The sequence below is a fragment of the Aptenodytes forsteri genome, unplaced genomic scaffold (assembly GCF_000699145.1).
Source record: "Aptenodytes forsteri isolate BGI_AS27 unplaced genomic scaffold, ASM69914v1 Scaffold54, whole genome shotgun sequence".
NCBI lineage: Eukaryota > Metazoa > Chordata > Aves > Sphenisciformes > Spheniscidae > Aptenodytes > Aptenodytes forsteri.
The window spans coordinates 9,350,661-9,366,062 of NW_008796044.1; the positions used below are offsets into that span (position 1 = coordinate 9,350,661).

Consider the following 15,402-nt stretch of genomic DNA (forward strand, 5'->3'; position numbering starts at 1 on the left):
AGGTCAAAACGAGAGGAGCGGGGCTCGGTGCTGCTTGGAGGAACTGCCACGCTAATGTTGTTAGGACTTCGCTGCAGGGAAGCCTTGCCTGGTGTTGCATCTGTGCTGCTTCTGGCTGCCATGCACAGTGATAAGGAAGAAAATTAGCAGTATGAGGAGGGAGAGGGTAATGCGGGTTAAAGCAAGTCTGTGTCTTTCCTCTCTGAGGATTTCCTTCCCCAGACAGAAAGAACCACGGTGCTGGTACCTGCACAGCTCCCAAATTTTCTAAGAGTAGAAAGAATCAAGATAGTACCACAGTTGTGAGAAGGTATTTTTGCTCCCCTGACAGGAGGTAGTGACCCTTCGTGCCTTTTTGTCAAGGGCTTCTAGAAGAAAAACTGTTCCGTTTGGGGTTTTTGCTTAGGGCAGCATTTTATACCCATATTTTGCTGTTATCCTGGTCATTTCTGGCTAACAGATATTGACCACTTGGAGATTATGGCATTGTCTGCTGTTCTGAACTGCGTGAGACAGGAGGGTGTGTGCTGTCACACCTACTGGATTGGAGATTTATATTATATTTATATTTTGAACAGCATCTCCGTGTTGACCCCACTTGGCAGTAAAAGGAGCCCAGATGTTGCCACAGAAAACTCTGCTGAAGAAGAGATCTCTGTTTGCCCGGGTAAGAGGCACTTGAGAATGTTCTGAATTTTGCACCAAAAGTTACACGCTTATAAAATTCAGAGAAAAGAAGAAAATTTTCAAGTTGTTTGAACAAAATGAGATTTGTTTCTCAGCTCTGTTTTGTCAGGGCTGAAATTATCCAGGTAATTTAGTTTGATTCCCTGTTTTTGGACCCATTTCCTCTAAGACAGTTCTGTGACCAGAGATTGCTGGGGACTTGCTGCTGAAAAGACACCAGGATGTACGTCGGTACAGAGGGATCACTCAAAACAAGGTGTCAGGAGTGGTCTCTTCAATGCAATCAAGAAATTTTCAGATTTTTCAGTGTCAGGATATGTGTAAAGCATAAGAGCTGAAATAATTTTTATCTTACGTTAATTAAACATGTGTGGGACCAACGAGTTTTTCTTCCTTGGTCTCTCTTACCATGTTTGAGATTTTCCAGTCCAGGGTTTTAAGTGAGAAAATTAATGAAGGGACTGCTCCTGTTCACGAGCAGCTGTAGAGAGAGACGTCATGGTGGTGCTTGGAGGCATATTTTGTTGCTACGGAAGATGTGGAGGTCTAAAGAAGGTGCGGCTGTGAGGCAGACCGCAGAACGGGGGCTCTGTTTGTCTCAATGCAAGGGAGAGCTCTGTTCTTGCTTTGTCTCCATCCCAGCAAGTGTCCCACGCACTTTTCCCGGTGTCTAGTCTCACTCCCCATGAAGCTGCAAAGCTGCGGTGGCTTTGTCCTCACACCACCGTGCTGTGACTTTTAACCCCTAATCTGGCTGTGTTGTTGCACATTGTCTGATAACATTTGTGGCAAGTCTAAAAAATGTTTTGAAACTGTGAAAACGCTGTTAAGAAACGGGCTAAGTTACATCAACAAGTGAGGAGATAGTTTGGGGGCTGTAAACCTGTACTGACATGGAGGTGTTTTTCTGCAGAGACCCAGCCAAATCCACTGGAAGCTATTGAGGTGGAGAGAGAAGAGCTCTGCTCGGGCAGCAGAGATGCACCTATGCAGGTAAAAGAGCCTGAAGTTGGGGAAGGGTCCTGTTTCCAGTCCTGCCTTCTAGACCTTGGTTCAGCTGGGCTGTGCTAGCGTTTCCCCTTGGGTAGCTGGGAGCTTGGGCTTCTGCTGTTGGGATCCTCACAATCGGTTCTCTCTTCACTTTTCTCCGCTGCTTCATAACTCCAGTCCCTTTTGGCTGGGGGCTGCGTGCAGCTGCTTCTGGAGCCTTTCAGTGCTGTAGCTGGAGAGTTGTTATCAATTCCAGCTTGTTCTTTTATACCATGTGCACTGCTGTGCTGGAGGATGCCGTCAGTGTGGACGGCAGTGCTGTTGCTTGCCCATGCTCAGAGGTATAGTGCTGTGATGGTTAGCGATGCAGAGGGACCCCAGGAGCTGTGAGGGGAGTCCTAGTAAACCTCAGTCACTCGTGTTCTGACATGCTTTTCCCTATTACAGGCCTCTGAACTTCAGTGTTTGTTCTCCACAGACCATCTCCAAGAGACTAAGAGGAGAGGTTCATCCAGAGACTGGGCTGGGATAAAGATGACATTGAAGTGTTGAGGGCTGGTGGTGGTTTGCAGTCCAAGGAGAGTGACCTGAGCCCGGGAATCTTAATTTCTGTGCAGTAATAGTTAATAGCAATAGTAAGTCTGTGGCAGGGCCATCCTCTTACCTCCCGATGCAGATGTGTGCTGTTGTGCGGCTCCTTTCCCTGTGTTGTCACACCTGCGCAGCAATTGCTTTGCAGCTGTCGCTGTACTGACATCTGACTTCAGTTCCTGCTTCTGATAAAACTCCCTTTGTCTATTAATTTAGAGAGCGATATCAAAGGGGTTGCCAAGTACTCCTCTGGCAGGGTACATGAATACAGAATCATGCAGCTCTTGACAAGAGGATTCATTTGTGGAAAGCTCATTTTGGGAGTCTGCAGCTTGTACAGTGCGTCTGCAGCTCCAGTGTCTCATTGTCACAGGCCTCTTAATAAACCAGCTTCTGCTCTCATGTGCCTTTCATTCTGCAGGTATATCAAAGCACTGCTCGGTCAATTAGAGACTGCAGCAGGGAGAGGCGGCGGGCCTGTGGCGAGCTGGGGAGCCGCAGCCACCAAAACACATTCATGACCCATTTGGCTGTGGCCAGGACACTGCCCTGTCCCTCGTGCTTTGCAGAGGGTTCCCTGGGACTCACACCTCCGCCTAGGCGGCACAAGGTGGTCAGCACAGCATTTGGGAGCGGTGCTGTGGGGCTTCCTGGGGATTGTTTGACAACATTATCGCTGGCAGCAGGTACCGGTCCAGAGCCTGCAGCCCTCCAGGAAGACGACAGAAACAGCTACCTTGTGCATCAGCAGTTAGCATGAAGTGAGCACAGACACCGCTGGGACTGACTTCTTCCTAGCAGATGCTGAGCCAGGACACAGGAGTCTTGTTGTTGAGCTCAGCCTCTAGCGTTGCTCTTGGCTGGCTGTTGGCTGGAAGTACTATGTCCTGTAGGCAATTTCCTCTGCTAAAGAGGAGAGGCAACAGCCTCTGCCTCTGACAGTGGTGATTGGTTCTGCAGTTTAGGTTTTCCAGACTGTTACAGCAAGGTTTTGTACAAGCAGTTTTGGGACCATGGTGTCTTTTGCTACAGAATGTTGCATTTCCATTTAAAATTAGTAATTTACCACCGAATGTAGGTGGGCAGGGTGGGCAGAATTGGTGATCTCCTGAGATTGCTTTAAAAATGGCAGCTAGAAGGAGCAGTGCCTGCTGTTTTTCCCATCATATTTTTTCATGTGTGTTGTCTGACTAGGATAATGCAGGTTTGATCTGATCATTCATATTTGACACATCTTGTTTTTTACAACTCTTCTGTGTGACGCCCCACGGTGAGGACTTCACAAGAGGTAGTGACACTGAGATGTGAGAGCAGGGTACGAGTGCTAATGCTGTAAGTGATGTACTTCAACAGCCTGTGTTCAGGTGGAGGAACTCTTGTGGCAACTCTTTTGCAGAAATCCAGGGCAGAGAGCCTCCCTGGAAATGAGAGGTGTTCCTGGGGCTCGGTGCCGTGGCCTTTCAGCCGGTGTCTAGGAGAAATGCGTTTTGTGAGTTGGATTCTCAGTTTAAGGCCCAGTCCTGCAATTTTTTGCATAGCTCCTCTGAGTCAACAAAGCACCCTCCTTCCCTTTAGGACATAAAAATCAGGATCAGACCCTCATTTGGAAAAGCAAGTAATAAACCAAGTAATATGGCAAAGTGCTCCAGTGGCACTGAGCATCTTGCTGACCCCAATTACTGCTTCCCTAAAATTATACCGTTGGAGGGAAGCAGAGAGTAGTTTTGCTGCATACTGTCTACATGTCACTGCTTAGCCCTAAGAACAGAAAACTCTCCTGTATTATTTTCCTATGGGTTTCTTCTACATGGTTAATATTTAAATAACTTTTTTTAATCATTGTGGGGGGAAGGTTCTTTCTTAAATGTGGAGAAATCTTGTAGCAGGCCTGACTAGGCAGACATCTAGTTATGAGTGAGATGGCAGCAGTCTGCTGTGTCTTGGGAACGTCAATAGTGTAGGGAGAATGCTGTATCTCCACGGGTGGGTAGTGGAGCACCTTTGCAGCTGTGTAACCAATGCAAAAAGGGAGTATTGGTAAGTGGTAATGGCACCTGGAGAACAAACACGGGCTGTGACATTTTGCCCTGGTGAAAAGCCACTGCTAGTAATTTTGTGACATGGATTTTTAATGGTATTGCCTCTCTCCTTGATCTGTGTCCCCTCTGATGACTGCTCCAGCCACCTCCTCTGGAGAGGAGGAGCTTCCCAGTGATCTCTCTGGACTCCCTAAGACCACAGCAGCCTCCTTTCATCCTGGGGGAAGCTGTGTTCCCAGACAGTGCTGCCTGTGTAGCGTGGATCATGTCCAGAAACTGATGAGCACAAGTCAGGTGGTGAACTCTTGCTTTGCCCCATGAATTTTCCATCAGTTTCGCTTCTGAGCTTTCCTGATTAATGGCAGCTTTGCCATTTTTCCACGATAGTACAGGTGATGTTTGCCTTAAATGGTGTACATGGCTGTGCAGGGAGGTTTCACCATGATTCAGCAGGACATGTTGCCTTTGGAAGAAGAATTAGTTATTAGTGCTGCACAGTTTACTCAGCCAGTGGTGTTATTTCTGACTGGTATGTGGTGAAGGGAGAATAAAACTTTCCAAGAAAAACTGGGTCTATGGGAGGGTGAGTAGCTACCAGACAACACGGAGCTCTGCACCTAGCAAAAAAAGAGAAATGGCACAATTAACTGTCTGGCTAATTTTTTCTTCTTCCTTAGGCTGGTGGAGATGAAGATGCTGGCAGGACTGTGTCTGAGTGCAGTCCTACAGCTGCTGACCGTGTGTCGTGCCCGCTGTGTGACCAAGGCTTTCCAGCTACGGAGATCGAGCTGCATGCCATGTACTGCAACGGCATCGTGGGAGAGGAGGCTGGCGAGGACAGTCCAGGTCTGCCAAGCACTGCTTCTGTGTGTTTGCTCTTTGTGCTCGTCCCCCTTTCCTGTTAGTTGCGGCCAGGTGCTGCAGTCTTGTCCCTCTCGGGATACTTGGTGCATGCTGTGGCATGTAGGGAGGTTTGTTCACTCTGCTTTGTTCCATCTCCGAGCCAGCCAGGAGAGTGGCATCAGAGGCTCCTATGTTTCCAGCACCTCCTGCACAGAGACATCTTCTCTCTGATTGAGTTTGTAATTCATCACATTATTAGTCCCTTGGAAAGTGTATAAGCTGAATATTACCCCAGGATCTAGCCCTGGATGCTTCAAGCAGTACCTATAAGCCACCTCTATTGTGTGTTTTGTGAGGACCTGCAGAGCATCTGCCAGTGGTAGAAAATGGCAGACTCCTGAGCCACATGGGTGAGCGTCCTTCAGGGCTCTCGAGAAGGGATAATGTTCTGTACCACCCCAAGCATGGCCTGCGCTCTGCAATGAGTTTGACATTTGTGTGTGCAAAAATGGCTTGTTCAGCTGCAAGAGATTGCAGAAAAGTTTCCTTCTTGTTCCTCTAAAATTGCAAAATGATAGCTATCGATCTGGGAGCTTGGATTTTTCTCCTTCATGTGAAGAGTGAGGCATAGAAGCATGGTCAGAATGCCCATATTAATCCTCTTTGCAGTCTTCTCCCTATCAGTTTTCCATAGCCAACCTTTGTAGAGCTTAAGTGAACAAATACACCAGTTCGTTATCAACATATTCAATAAGTTATGTTTTAGCTGCTGCTTGACATGTAAAGTCTGTGTTAGCACAATGTCAGGTAATATCAAAGTAGTAGCTTTTAATAAGATTAACTTTTCAGGTTGTGAATATATAATTTTCAGTTACATACTGGATTATTAAATGCAACCTAAATCTATGATGTTTAAGCAATTTGAGCAAATCGGAGCTAGTACAAGAACCACAACTTCTGCATTCCTCTGGCAGGAGGAAGTTTCACCATGTCATCTTAATGCAGAGTCGATGTAGTTTTAAAATACAACGTCCCTGTTATACTAAATCTTTGGGGATATGACATGGGTCCTGTCAAGATATCAGCCGCTACTCTGGCTCCTGTTACTGCTTGGTGCTGAATTTTGGTGGGGAGTTCTCTCTGCAGGCACAAACCAGCTACTAATGCAAAGTGTTCAGCTCAGGCAAATCACAAATTATCACAGTTCCTCTCCCATCCTCAACACTGATAAAGGTCTTATCTGTGCTACAAAATGGAGCACAATTTTTAGTATGCCTTTTAGCAGGTATGTCTTTGGCCCTGTGGTAATCGGGTCCCTGATGTGGCTGGACTGTGAGTATATCCATTGATCCTGGGGAATCCTGACTGTGATCAGGAAAAGGCTTTGAATTCTTTGGCAGTGCGAGGGAATTTGTTCTTTCCTTTGGTGTTGGCTTTCAGCAAGACAGAGTTCAAGGCTGGCCTCTCCACTCTGCTTCCAGACTGGTCTCCTTGGGGATGTTTGTAAGAGTAGTTATTTTGGAATTGCTACTCTGCTGTTCTGGCTTGTTCAGAACAATCCCCCCGTAAGAAAACTAGCCTGGAATAAAAGGGATTTTGGTCTACAATAATGGGTCTAAGCGGAGCAATGGTTTTGGGACAATATCACAGTAATTTGGGTTTTCTATTGCTGGTTATTCTAGTATTTTCCCTGTAGAGACCAGGCTTTATTAGCCGTAACAGTCTGTGACACCTGTGTTATTTGCACCAAGACTCTTTGCAGGACCGTGGGCTTCCTGGACTTAGAGCAGCATGTAACGCAGGGCAGGATCCTGCCTGCCTGCTGGGGCTCTGGCTTGCGGGGCACCACTTCCCGGCGGCTGTACAAAGGCAGCGGTCACCCGGAGAGGTCTCAGCTGATGGGCTGGTCGGTGGGGTTTGGGTTGAATAGGCAGGGATGATGTTTAACTCTGAGCAGAGGCCAGACAGTAGCCTGGCACAGCTGTGCGGGTACAAAAGGACTCTGTTTCCAGGGCTGTTACCTTGGCATCCATCACTAGCACAAAATCCATAGGTAAAGCTAATGCATGGGGAGAAAAAAGAGGTGGGAGAATTGTCTTCTGAAGCAAACACCAACTCCTGTGTGGGTCCAGAAGCTGTTCTGTACTGCTGCAGCACTGTGTGCTCTTGGCTGGCTGCTGGCTTCCTCGAGAGCACAGCAACAGCGTTGTGTGAGAGAAAATCAAAGTTCTGCCCTCTAAGCCATGTCCTGATCTATTAAGAAAAGACGGCTTCAGTTGTCCTTTGGTGCACTGGGTCAGGGGTTCCTGGTCTGTCTTCGGACTTGTTAATTGGATTTACTCCTGATGTCTCTAGAATTGCAGATTATGCAGTCCTGCAGACTATAGCTGTCAGTGTTTTTTGTTTTAAAATTACAAAAGGATGGGTTCTTGCTGGTTTTACTTCTCTTCTTCCCTCTTCTAATCATGCACCGAAGTCTTTCAGTGTTATACATCAGGAGGCCAGCTCAGTCTGGCTGATATTTAAGGACAGGTTTTCAAATGAGTTAGCTGGGCAAGATGAGTTACAGTTGCTTCCCCTATGTATGTACATGGTTGCCCTGGCTGAATGCCCAAACCACCACATACCTGGGCAGTATGAAAATCTGATCATTAATTTCCATTTTCCTGTGGTCTGAGTAAATAAAAAAGAAGAGCCTGCTGTTGTGTTAGATACTGTACCAGGCTGGGAAAGGTTCAGGTCTTGGGTTTCCAGTTCAGTGACTGCTGTTAATTCCGAGTGAATGAGTGGAGCCATACAAGTGCTGTGCCAGCTCCCTCTTCCTTCATGCACTCAGCTGAAGGGCTCGCTTGTGTGAGAGGGGCTCTCTGCTGGGGTCACCACATCCATCGCCCGCTGCTGCTGCCAACGCAGAAATCCGCTGGTCTCAGTCTGGAAGCGAGTCTTGGCCGCTGCTGAGTACAGCAAATAGTCTCAAGCTTTGGGACATACTCTATTCCTCTTGCTTTCCATCTACATGCTCCCAACCTCTCAGTTCCCAAGCGAGCCCAGGAAAATGAGGATTTGGTATATCCCTTCCTCCCAAAGCCTCAAATGCAACCCGATGCAGCTGTCAGTCTTCAGCAGCAGCACTAGTGCTGTTAAAAAGCTCCTGACATCAATAGAAGTGGCACTGATACCAGCAGAAAGAGTAATGGAACGGGTGCAGTGGAAAGCTTCATCGCTTCTGAGAAAGGACAAGATGATGGTGAGCCTGCCACTAATAGGATCCTGCACAAAAAGTGGTACAGCTGGTAGTGACAATGGGGAGGAAGCTGGTGGGTCGAACCGCAGGTGGGTCGTGCAGCGAGGCGAGGAGCTTGGTGACTGTGGCCTCACAGCTCCATGTGCTGAGCTGACCTGGCAGCCCCAGGAGATGCCTTGGGTGGGTGTGCTGATAATGGGGCTGTGCTGTGGAGGGTTTGCTCCTCTTCTCCAGGGTGTGAGCTGGAGCCAAGCAGGCCAAGGATGACTTGTCACCCAGAAGAAATGCCGAGCCAGGGAAAAGGTAGTTCTCGGGCTGCAGAGTGTGTCTGACCCAGCGAAGAGGATCACATCTGGGAGAGTTACAAGGCTCCTGTCAGTGCAGCGGGTCAGCACTGCTCTGTGGTGGGGATTTTCCCCATGGCAAGTGTTTTCCCGTGTTCTGAACCCCCTTCCTGTGGGCGGCCAGTGTGTTTTGGCAGGGATCATACCTCACCAGCTGGGCCTGTTCTCTCTCTTGTGCCTCTGCTTCCAGCAGCACAGCTGGGGGTCTTCCCCTGGGCAGCTGCAGAGCTGGTCCCAGACATCTCTAATGGTCCCATTATGCCAGATGTGTTCACTGCTTTTGGAAGAAAATAGAACTGGTTAACACCTGAGCTGGTGCATGAGGCTCCCAAGATGGTGTTAAAGGAATATTAACGAGTGCACGCTGGTTTGGAGAGTAGCTTTCACCACCCTGTCAAATGCACGTGTTAGTTGGATTGTTGGGAGGCTGGATGGCCTGGGGGGTGGCCGTGGTTATCAGTCCTCCTCGTCAGGCTGCCACTTCAAATCTGGGCCAGGCTAAGTTAAAGAGAGACGTCTGCTTCAGGGCCTGTGAGAAATGAGCTGTTGGTATCAGTCATCGCCTACAAGACAATACCCATGTCCTAGGAAACGCTCGAGCTTATTTCTTCAGTGTGGATGTCTCCTGTCGGCCCCAACAGCTCCTGAGCATCTCGCAGTGCATTTGCTGGTCATGGCTGCAGATCAGTGATTGCTACTAAGGAAAAGGCCGTGTTGTATCACCATTGTGGATAGATATTGGGGTTGCCTAACACTCTGGAAATGGGGTTTTGCTAAAACTCTGAAGGATTCCCTTTGTTCCGCACAAAATTTTGTGCGTCCTTTTCTTTATCACAGATGATGTGCCAACAAGAACAGGTTTGTCATGCCTGTACCTTGGATTCAGGCCTTTCTCTTAAAGAGAGTATGGGAAGCAATGTTACCGGGCTGTAAAACAGCTCCCTGCATTGTCCCCTTAGCCAGCTTACTGTGACATCTGTTCTGGAGCTGGAGTCTTGAACGTCCCTGGTGAAGCAAGCTAAGCTATCGGATATGTTCCCCGAGGATCTTCGCTGGTGGCATGTCAATAGGAATACGCTGAGAGGAATTTGACTGAAAGCAACAACACTCTGACATGCTCCCTGCAGATGCCTGGAGAGCAGATTTGGAAAGGCTGCTGGGGCTTGCTGAAGGAACAGAAACTGTTGGACCCGTCATCAGCGTGCTGGTCAGCCGGGATCTCGCTAGCTACCCACGTGTGTTGGAGCTGGCCCTTCCCTGCTGCCACTGGAGAGCAGCACCACTGATGCTTAGCCCTGGCAGAGATCTTCATCCAGAGGCCCCACAGAGCTGTACGTGGACAACAGTACAGATCACCCCCAGTTCACATGGGCAGTGGAAAAAGCAGTGAGTGTAGGCTAATTGTTGTAACCTTCCCTTTCCAGCGTGAGCTGTATCCTTCCCCAGCAGGGCTCGCTTTTCTTACCACATCTGCAGAAGGGCTGGTGCCTCTGCACAGCGCCCACCTCAGCTCTCCTTCCCCCTGAGCTCACAGTTACCACGCTCCCTCCCCTGCAGTAGACACGGGTGCTTAGTTTGGCAGGGAGCGGTGCTGTGCTGCTGGAGCAGCTGTGTAACTCTTCTCCCAGGCTGTTGCGCTGCTGTGCCTCAGCTTTAAAATTACTGTAAACTGCATACTGTTGATCCAGCTGTTTCTGGCAGAAGACAAGTTACAGTGTGAAATGGCTAGCTGGCTTCTGAGTCCAGGGAAGGTAACTTCTTCAGTATCCCCCCAGAAAAAAAGGAGAATTGGCCAGCTACCTCTTCTGCAGGAAAGAAGACCCTGCCCGATCCAGTCCAGTATTTCTTTGCCTCTACCATCACTTCTGCTGCAGCCTTGAGTGGAAGAGGTTGAAACGTATTGCCTTTGGACATGATGTAGGGATGCTTTTGGGGTGGATGGCAGGTAACCCTTTGTTTTTCCTCCAGTGCTCACCCGGCGTCAGAGAGAGGCAAGAAGTAAAGCTGCCAGTGGTGAAAGCGGCCCAACATCCTTAGACATTGACAAGTAAGTAGGTATGCTTGCTCCTCCCAGATTGTTTCTGTGCTTCAGTTCTAGCTTGCCTGTGGATGTCTTTATTCCTGTATAAATGCTGGCTGTTGGCCTTACAGCAATGTTTCCCTAAGAAATTGCCTTCTCTCAGTGCCTCTTGTTGCAGTGCTGGCTATATTTATACTGAAGCAAGAGTAATTTGCTGTTCTCAGACTATTTTTGCACTAATTTCCTTTCAGCCCAATCCATGGTGGGTCAGGGATGTGTGGTCTCTGGCCGCTGTGGGGGGAACTGTAGCTAAAATGGTGCTAACTCAGCCAGTTTCTAATGGGAGATTTGAGCTTGGTAACCCTGGGAAAAGAAGAGGCTAGGACAGGGAGGCTGTCAATATGGCACCTTTAGTGATATTCTTAATTAAATTAGACTTTCAGAATAGCAGTGGCTTTGTTTAATCTCTTCCCATGCAGCCCCTCCTCCTGCCACCCACACAAAGCATCATAAGAGAGGATCTGACAGTAAAATCCCTGCTATGGAAGCAATTTTGCTGTTACAAACAGTGGATGGCAACATCACTAATGGAATTAGGCTAATTATAGAGAGGACAGCTTCTGTTTAGACACATTATCTGGGTAATCAGCACTGACTGGAAAGAAAATACAGGAAAAGTACTGCAGAGTTTTTCTCGATGGGGGCTCTCCATACACATTTTAGAGCCTGGGGTGAGTTTTACTAGGAGAGTACTGCTTATCAAACTGAACACAATGCTGCTGGGGCTGGTCCCTGGGGGCTCATCTCTCCTTGGAGATGGTCCATTCCTGAATAGCTCTCCGGGTGGATGCTCCCCTCTTGAAGAACCAGTGCCCTCTTCTGCACGGTTCGGTCCCCGCCGGGAGCTGGTGTGGAAGCAAGTGTAGCTGTGTAAAATACATGCTTGACCTTCATCTCCTTTCACCCAGGATAATTTTCTTCCCAAGCACACTCAGTTGTCCTGCGTGAGCCTGGGCATCTTCTACACAAATGAGGGGGTTTGAGGAACATGCTGTGCCAGCCCCCCAGCAGGAGCGCGTGCTCTGCATTCCTCTCCCAAGATGGCATGATGTAAAATGGAGACAGTGCAGAGAAAGACTTGATTTACTAGTCAGACAAGTTCATCCAGCCCTGGTAAAATGTCTCTCTGATTTAACACACTTCGTTTGCTTTTCAGGCAGAATTTAACTCCCCTTTGCAAAGCCCTCACACTTCATTTCTGTGGATTTTGACAGGGTGCTTTATGTCTGGGGAGAAATCAGCGGTGTTTGAGATAGTTAGATGAGCAGATTTGATTACCGTCCCGCTGCTGCAGCAGCAGGATACAGAGGAGCAGGCAGGGAAAACTGATAATCACTCAGTCTTTGCGACTGGTGCCGGCCTGACCCCACTGAGCGAGACCTGATCTGGTGACATGCCTTCTCTGTGGCGTGGCCTGGAGGAGGAAAGTCACCACTGGTGGCTGGGAGCCTGGTGCAGGGCGAATCCTAATGCAGTGCTCTGTCCTTTGCTGCCTGGCAGGTGTGAGAAGTGCTACCTCTGTAAGTCACTGGTGCCACTGCTGCAGTATCAGAGGCACGTGGACAGCTGCCTTCAGGCTGCTAGGCAAGCTCAGGGAACCAGGAGGCTGCGAAGCACCAAGGTGAGGGGCGACCCTGCAGACCGTCTCCTTTGCTTTGCACTGGGTTTGGGGCTGGGTTGGCAGCAGGAGCAGTTTCCCTGGTTGACGGGGTGAGCTGACCTGGTGTAGGATTGCCTGTCCCTGTGGGCTGCCGTGGCCAGAGAACTCGTTGCCCTCCTTCCCACGATGCTCTGCGAGAGCATGGACCAGTCCCAGGGGTGAGCTAATCCAGCGGAGCTGCCAGTAACCTCTCCAGCAGGCCGGCAGCCAGGGCTGTCCCGCTGCCAGACAGCACGCCTCAGTCCTGCAGGCTTCCTCGGCTGAATATAGATGGAGTGGAGGGCAGTGTCAGGGTGACAAGCGTATCTGACTCTATCCACAAGCCCTTTCCCATGGGGAAGGCTTTAGAGCTGGAGCAGGGAGAACCGCTCGGTGCTGGGAGCAAACCACAGCATCCCGGGAGAAACGTGGGGGAGCGACTGTGGTAGAGGTGTGCCGGGTGTGAGGGATGTGCCTTGCTAGGGGAGGTGGGAGGCAGGAGCATGGGTAGCAGCTGGCTCGCAGTCACTTGCCAGGTGTTGGCCCCCACCGTGCTTTTTCCTGCCCGTGGTGGTCCCAGGAGAGCGCAGAGAGGGTCCTTCTGGGCCTTCCTGCTGGTTCCTGCGGGCAAAGCTTTGCCTGCGCTCAGAAATGTGATTCTCAGCATGAAGATGCAACATGATGTCTTAGTTTTGTATAATCCCTTTAATCCATCACAGGCCTCAGCCCTTTGGGGATTCAGATGCAAATGATGAGATTTCTGGTTGATTTTGGCTGGGATACAGCCAAGTGCTGTGTGGTTCAGAGTACTGCAGGGTGTGGCTGCTCCTGCATGTGACCGGCTCCGTGGGGGCTGTTTGACTCTGTCCCTGCGCCCCACAGCTGGTGGGCGTGCGGGGTCCTGCATGCAGACACGGGCACAGGGCAGGGGGGAAAGGTGCTGGAGCCAGGCAGCCCTTTGGTACGGCGCGGCAGGGCTCTGTGTTTCCTCTGGCCCTGCCTTGTGCTGAGGTAGCAGCTCACCGGGGGGAGCAGGCCATGCCTGGGCATGGGCTGGTCTGTTGGAAAGTTTCCTAGTGGCACTGTTGGGCTTGCGGGTTCCTGTCACGGCCCATTTTGGGGTGCTTTGCAGCTCTAACCCCGCAGCTGGGATGCTAGTGCCTTCTAGAACAGTTCTTGGGGCAGGGCAGCAGTCAGGAGAGGGGACTTTGCTGGGCCAGCAAGGCTCAAAGCAGCCAGGCCAAGTGGTCTTCCCTTAGCCTGCGTGACCAGCGTGGCTGCATCTTCCCGGGGGCTGAGAGGGGACACGAGATGTGCATTCCTCATCTGGCTGTGCCCTGGAGGAAGGCCCTTCCCTCCAGCACCAAGCCTCTGTGCCCTCGGACAGAGCAGGACAGGGCCTGCCCTCGGAGGTGCAGTGCTGGGGGATGTGCCCGAGCTGTGGCAGAGCCCCTGGTGCCCAGATTTCTCTGTTGCAGGCCTGTACTCAGTGGCTGGGCTTGGGGATGGCTTCCCGCACCCTGGCCTCCCTTCTTACTGGGCTCTGCTTTATCAACTGCTCTCAGCTGCCTCTGCTCGGGCACCGGTCAGGCTGGCACGGAGCAGTGCCCATCTTGTTGGTGGCTGGCCGTGCTCAGCTGGAGGCCCTGGAAATGCAGCACTGCCACTTGTGCCCAGCCTGACCCCATGGGCTGGGCGAACATGGGGCCACCCTGGCTATGGGGGTGCCTCATGGCAGCGCTGTGACGGTGGTTCTCCTCTCCTTGGCAGGACATTGGAAGGCAGGAGAGGGGACTCCTCAGGATGCTGGAGCTCTCGGAGAGCAAGTCTGCAGGTGGGAAGCTGCTTTCTGTGCCTGCCTGGCTGGGTCAGGGCTGCCCTTTCCTAGCTCTCCTGTTGTGGTCCTGGGCTGTGCTGGGACAGCAAATGCCCCTTGAAGGTGTCTGTTCTTCCTGAGCAGAGCTTAGGCTGTGGGCTTAGCTGGCGGTTGTCATCCCCCAGCTGGCTGCACACATCCCTGCCTGTGCCCGCTGGACCTCTGCCAGCACCCAGAGCCCTTGCAGGGGTAGGAGCGTGCTCTGAGCCATTGCACCAAGACATGTCCGGCTTCCTGGGGGGGTGGGTGGCAGGGTGCTGCCCTCCCTGCCTGCACACCGGCGCTTCCCCCCATGGGTCCAAGGACAGGAGGAGATGAGTAGGGAGAAATGCTCTCAGCAGCACCCTCCTCCCCTTGCTCATGGCTTGCACCAGAGGGTGGCCAGGCAGGGCTGACGTGCGCTCTTGTTGCAGGTGCTGATGCGGGGACCCCCCTCGCTGGACTAGGAGACCAACAGTCCCCTCCTGCACTTTCAGCCAGAGCCAGGGAGCCGGCGGCGGACAGCCCCAACTCCCTTCGGCACCTTCCTTTTGACGTCTCCCCTGCGAAACCTGGCGTCTCCTCGGAAGCCACGGACTGCGTGGTGGACTTGGAGCCGCACGCGGCTCTTCGCTTGGGCAGCCAGCAGCAGACCAAAGGCTGCCGGCGGAGAAAACGCAAGTTCTGAGGCCAGCGGTGTGGCGGGCCCCCCCCAACGGCGCCCCACGCCCTGGCGAGGGTCTGCACGGCACCCTACCCCTGCTTCACCTGCAGCCTTGTTCTCCCATCCCCCTTTTATATGTTTTGTACGACCTGTGCAGGGAGCGCCAGGTGGAGAAGTGACTGTGTGTTTTATAGGTGCCTGTGCAGCTTTGCTCTCTGTTAAAGAAATGGAAATATATTTATGTATGTTTTTATGAAACTGCAGTAACACGGAGGAGCTGTGCTGTCTTTCTCTGGGGAATGGGAGGCGCTGGAGGGAGGAGAGGAGGAACAGCAGGCGCTGCGTCCAAAATCACACTTCCTGAGACCTGTCCTCGGGCTCTGGGGGGGGTGGTGGGGGGTGGTGGTGTGAGTTCAGGGACCCGCC

General features: G+C 51.1%; 1 protein-coding gene across 1 annotated transcript in view; it reads left to right on the forward strand.

The window, feature by feature from the left end:
- The window catches only part of UIMC1 (ubiquitin interaction motif containing 1), a 36,233-nt gene extending 20,994 nt beyond the window's left edge, over positions 1 to 15,239 (forward strand). Inside the window, exons 7-13 of the mRNA XM_009285767.1 lie at positions 579 to 667; positions 1,601 to 1,680; positions 4,985 to 5,153; positions 10,707 to 10,785; positions 12,319 to 12,439; positions 14,228 to 14,291; positions 14,747 to 15,239. Of these exons, the coding sequence (XP_009284042.1) occupies positions 579 to 667; positions 1,601 to 1,680; positions 4,985 to 5,153; positions 10,707 to 10,785; positions 12,319 to 12,439; positions 14,228 to 14,291; positions 14,747 to 15,000 (856 nt within the window). The 3' untranslated portion in view covers positions 15,001 to 15,239. The remainder of the gene's footprint in view (positions 1 to 578; positions 668 to 1,600; positions 1,681 to 4,984; positions 5,154 to 10,706; positions 10,786 to 12,318; positions 12,440 to 14,227; positions 14,292 to 14,746) is intronic.
- The last annotated feature ends 163 nt before the right edge of the window (positions 15,240 to 15,402 follow it).